The 5,984-nt window shown below is 35.5% G+C and overlaps 1 protein-coding gene across 1 annotated transcript; it reads left to right on the forward strand.

The window, feature by feature from the left end:
• The first annotated feature begins 329 nt into the window (after positions 1–329).
• Positions 330–650, forward strand: LOC104212147 (protein SMALL AUXIN UP-REGULATED RNA 51-like). The gene has a single exon (XM_009761340.1). It carries the CDS (start codon positions 330–332, stop codon positions 648–650), a length of 321 nt encoding a protein of 106 aa, XP_009759642.1.
• The last annotated feature ends 5,334 nt before the right edge of the window (positions 651–5,984 follow it).

The following is a 5,984-nucleotide window of genomic DNA, read 5'->3' on the forward strand; positions in this document are numbered from 1 at the left end:
CTTAAACAGATGAGAAGGCAAATGAGAGGTGTGTCTCAATCCTAAACATTAGGCCTTCTTTTATAGGGGAAAAATCCCCTCCAAACTTAACTCCCAACCAATGTGGGACTTTGGCATTTTGCCAAACTTCAACACACACAAGGGATTAAAAAAGATGTGGTTTTCCTCTATAAATAGTTTCACTTCATATCCCTCTAACCCCAAACAACACTACTTCTTTAGTAGCATCTCTTTCCCTCAAACACAAAGAATAAGTACTATTAGTATTTCTTCTTCTTCCTAAAGCTCTCCACCTTCTTTAGATTTCTTCGAGAAAATATATTAAAAAAATGGCCATTAGAAAATTAAACAAGCTACCACAAGCCACAATGTTGAAACAAATTATGAAAAGGTGTTTGAGTTTGGGTAAGAAGCAGGATTATTATGATGAAGAATATGGACTTTCCATTGACGTACCAAAAGGACATTTTGCAGTATACGTCGGAGAGAACCGAACTCGATACATCGTACCAATTTCTTTCTTGACTCACCCTGAGTTTCAGTGCCTCCTCCAATGCGCTGAAGAAGAATTTGGATTTGATCACGACATGGGCATCACCATTCCCTGCGAAGAAACTATTTTCCGGTCACTAACTTCCATGCTTCGCTAGTAGTGAAGTACCCGAAAAGAAGAAAAGATTGTGAATACAAATTGGTGTATTGTGTTTTTTTATCTAGTAGTTTTTCCTTTTTTGGTACTTCATAAGTTTATAAGTTTTGTCTATCACCAATCTAAGCACAAGCAAGACGTTGTAGTATAGTGGTGAGTATTCCCGCTTGTCACCCGGGTGACCCGGGTTCGATCCCTGGCAACGGCGTTTCCCCTTTCTTCTTATTAAAAAAGAACTAACCTAGGGAAGCACATGATATTTTTATGGTCAGAATCAGATTTGTTGAGGAAAAATCTTGGAATTTTTTTTTCTCACTCGTCAACCAATCAGTCAATCGCACCCCTTTAGGGAAGCACATGATATTTTTATGGTCAGAATCAGATTTGTTGAGGAAAAATCTTGGAATTTTTTTTTCTCACTCGTCAACCAATCAGTCAATCGCACCCCTTTAGGGAAGCACATGATATTTCTCACTCATTTTTTAGTCCAAGAACTGCCCTTTGAGCAGCTAACTTACCGGTTCAACATTGTCATATATTTCAAACATCAAATTTGCAGAAAGAAATGAGTATCAGTTTCCGTGTCATGAACCTTTTGGAATAACATATCTGCTAACCCAATTCAAATGCAAAGATCCCAGTGAAAGAACACAAAGCAGTTGAAAGAGAGAAACTTAAACCATTGTCCATCAGGTTAAAGAGACAGGAGGTTAAAATACACTCGTCAGGGGCGGCCAAACATTGTTGGTGGCCTAAAGCAAAATCTCGACGAGGGGCCCTAATTTGTTAAAAAAATAAATTTGTATATTTTTGTTTGAAATCTATTTTTTTTAACTATTTTAAATGATAATATAGCTAATCCGATCCATTTAGATTCTCTTAATACATTATTGATCCTAATGCAAAATTGTTATAAGATAGGTATTTAACAAAAATTAATTCTTGTTATCTTATTGAGTATACGGATTATAGTATTATCTTCTACTTGTAATATTTCCTTTAACGTTGGTTCCCACCCTCCAAGAACTTCCCACCTTGCTCTTGGGGTAAGTCGAACTCACAACTTCTTGGTTGGAAGTGGAGGGTGCTCACCACTAAAGCAACCCACTCTTGTCAAAAATAAAATATATCTTTATACCCTTTAAATAAAAAATCAAATTTTACCCACTAAATAAAAAAATCAAAGATATCTTTATACCCTTTAAATTATTAAAATCTCAACTATCAGCGGTAGTCACAAATTAAAATTTTCTTTTCCTTCTTGTATTAAGTTATTTACTTTTTAACATTAAGATACTCAATTTTTATATAAAAAAATTAAAATTACTACCAAGGGATTTTGGGGGCCCTAAGTCATTGCTTGTGCTGCCTTACCCTTGAGCCGCCTATGACACACATGGTGTAAAAGTTATTTATATTTGTCAGCGTATATAAGTTAAATCAGACAATGTTCCAAATTATATCCTAGCAAAGTGGAGAAGCTGAATTATTCAAATCTTCAAGATAAATTTCATTTGGATACATTTAGTGAGAAAAATGGATGTCGCATCTGTATTTTTTGAATTATAATCTTTGTGAGTCAAAAAACACCAACCTTTATGATGCTATGCCTCATTGAGATCCTAACTAATCAATTGTACAAAGACGGATCTCCTGCTTTGCTATACAAAATTGTGAGGCCTAAAAGGAAAAAAAGATCTCAACCATATTCTTAAATCCTAAACTGAGAAGTGATGCCAATGAAGATGTCCGCTGAGCAGGGAATTGTGACACCAACCATTGGATGATTGAAGCCAAATTCTTCCTCAACTTGACTTAGCAAATCTTGAAATAAAGGCTGGCTCAAGTATGCTACGGGAATTACAAATCTCTTCCTCTGCTTCTCCCCAACATAAACAACAAAATAGCCCTTGGGAACACTAAGGGATGTTGAGGACTTCTTGACTATACGAGGAACACGGATAGCCATGATTTTTTATTTAAGATGAGCAAACGATGAAGAGAAGAAATACTAAAATTCTGAAAGCTTTGAGTAGTTCTCTAATTTTGCGGGGAGCTGTGATGGTGTGAAACTTCTCAAAACATATTTATATAAGCAAATGGAAAGTAAAAAAAACATGATTTTGTGGTAAAGAGCCATTTGGGTTGAGCATCAGTGAACGACAATGACATACCAATAACCACATGGTCCTTCCTTCCAACTAATTGACATGATTAATTACTTCAGCTCATATAAGTTCAAGAACAATATGTCCTACCATTTTCTTATGCATGGAACAAAGGATCTCATAGAATCAATTGCATAAGAATGGATTGTCCTTATGATGATTTGTGTCTGGAACACTATCCATTAGGACTAAAACATACCCCATATACAAATTTTGTGTCCATCTACGTCAGTACTATAAGAGAAAACAAGTCACTCATATTTCAAATTTCAGTGGTGAAGAGGCATTTGTTGCACTGTTGATTGACAATAGCAGATGAAGTATCACATGGTTTTGCTGTCTAACTCATTGTCAAGTATTTATGATTTTAGGCCATTGTGATTGAAGATCAATAGGCCCCATGGTTTTTCATGACAAGATAGAAAACACAGGATCTTTAGAAATCAAATTGATAACAACAGGTAATTGTCAACACAGGATAATTGAGAGTTTGAATTCTACAACAGTACAGTTAGAAATAAAATTTACTGCAATATCTGACAACTTGTTTGGTCCTTCATGCCAAGTCACTGTGTAGGATCAATTTTCCAAATTAGAATTACTCGAGTTATCTCAGCAGATTATGAGAAATGTTTCCATATAGAATAGAACAGAAGGCTATTTACATGTCCTTGAGCAACAACAACAACAATAACAACCCAGTATAATCCCACTTAGTGGGGTCTGGGGAGGGTAGTGTGTACGCAGACCTTACCCCTACCCTGAGGTAGAGAGGCTGTTTCCAAATAGACCCCCGGCATCCTTCCCTCCAAGAATTTCCCACCTTGTTCTTGGGGAGACTCGAACTCACAACCTCTTGGTTGGAAGTGGAGGTTGCTTACATGTCCTTGAGCCTATTTCCATTAAATTAAGAGTCCTAACCTTGTTATTTCCATAAAATTGTGTTTAGTAAATCAGTATTCAAGAAAAGTACAGGTATCATATCGTACTATGGGTAATTTAACTTACATTCATTTTAATCAGCAGTGTAAATGTTTAAGATCAAAGAAAACCGATCAACGAGCTAGCTCGATAAGGTCATTGGTAGCTTTTATCACATCTTCAAAATAGCTTTTCTATTAGATTTAGCCGGACTTAGAAAACCAAGAAACTTGAGCAACAATTTTTCAATTGCAATGAATTACTCAATCAATATATGATATTGAATGGAACCTTAGAAGTAAAACATTTCATCGCTTCAATTTCTTTTGAAGTAGAAAATGTCTCCTTAATCAAGAGACAAAGGTATTACATCTCCGTTCTTTATGGAGCTAAATTCTTTAGTCTACCTAGTCAGAGAGTGGTAAATCTCCTCATTCTAATATCAAATTACTGTTTCTTCTAACTGTACACTCTGGAGATCCTACTTTACAAAATTGAGTGGCAAAATCTTGTGACTGGTTGATTTCCTTCTCACTTCCTCAAGCGAGATGTAAGATTAACGAACGAGTCCTCAGTGCAGGGAATTGTCACACCACCCATTGGATGGTCAAAGCCAAATTCTTCTTCAGCTTGACTAAGCAAGTCTTGAAATACAGGTTCACTCAAGAATGATATAGGGATTACGGATCTCTGCTTCTCCCCGACGTACACAGCAAAGTGACCCTTGGGAATATCTCCATATGTGGAAGACTTCTTGATCATTCGAGGCATACGAATAGCCATAATCTTTTAGTCTTAGTATATAAATGAGAAAAGAAAGAAAGACTATGTACCAAAGACTTCAAGAGCAGAGAAAGTTTAGAATACTTTCAAGTTTTGCTGAGAGATGTGGTGGCAAACACCTCTTTGAATGTGTTTATATAGGCAATATTAGCAACTCATAGAACACAGCTGATATGTGTTGAATAGGAATTTGTGGGCACCAGCAGAAGACAGTGGCATTGTAGTATCACATGCTTTTGCCTTCAAAGTATAATAAATTTAGGCTCTATATTAGTTCAAGAACAACAGGCCCTACCTTCTTTGTCAACTTGAGCAAGGCATTCTTCATTGTGGAATGTTTAAATGAAAAATGGAACCTTGAGCATATTTATGCCTGGACCACTAAGATAAAACAAAACCCTGGAATCCGAAAATGTCATCAATTACTATCAAAAACAAAAAATTAACATTAGGCCTTAGTTCAAGGACTACAAGCCCTACCTTCTCTTTGAACTTGGAACAAAGTATCCCTCACTATAAAATTGCTAAAAAGAATTGTACCGTGTGATTGTTCATGTCTAGATACACATCCCTGAAAGTTGCTAAGCTTGAACATGGTTTTGTTGTAAACATTATCCTTGAGAAAATAATTTTTTTATATAACCATAATTTCCAACTATTAAACTGATTATGTCTCAAAAATGCTGATTTCTTCTTAAACTAGCAAACTTTGAAGTTTTATAATTCCCAGCATATCAAACAATGCTGACAGCTTTGCATGTGGACACTGCTAAGTTAGCTTGTATAGCAGCCTGCAAGCAGATCCTTAAGTAAAAAAATGACATTAAAAATAACTCTTTAGATATGAAACATATGAAACAATATCTTATATCCTAACAGGAAATTCTCAAGTTTTGGTTAAATAAGAAAAAAGAAGAAAAAACAGATCAAAATGTGGATCTGCTGTAAGGTTATTACACTCAAAAGCACGTGAATTAGCTACTCTAGATGAAGGATGGTTAACTTGAATAAAGAGATCATCCTTTTATAAGTAAGATTATAAACGTCATACATATAGCTGTGACTTGAAAATCAGAAATTCATTTGAGCCCATTGTTAACTACTGGTTTACAAATATTGTAGAAAAGCAAAGCTCTTTCGCTTTCCTAACTTCACATTTTAATAGGACGCCGTTGAGAAAGCATGCTAGTGTTTGTCACATTATTTATTATTTGGCTAATGCAGCAACGGGGCTAATTGTGGTCAAGTTTAGGCTATTTAGAGATCATCTGATTCTGGTCCGTAATTGTTAGCAAACCAGGGGACTTGAGTATACGGAATCACAAGTACAAGAAATACCAATGCTAAGGGAATGGAACCATCAAGTGGAAAATATTCAGTACTTCATTATATTTGAAGTAGAAAAAAGTACAGAGTCATTCATCTCTTTGACATGAATAACAATCAGGCATTACAGACTTAAG

Source organism: Nicotiana sylvestris, chromosome 5 (genome assembly GCF_000393655.2).
Source record: "Nicotiana sylvestris chromosome 5, ASM39365v2, whole genome shotgun sequence".
Lineage (NCBI taxonomy): Eukaryota > Viridiplantae > Streptophyta > Magnoliopsida > Solanales > Solanaceae > Nicotiana > Nicotiana sylvestris.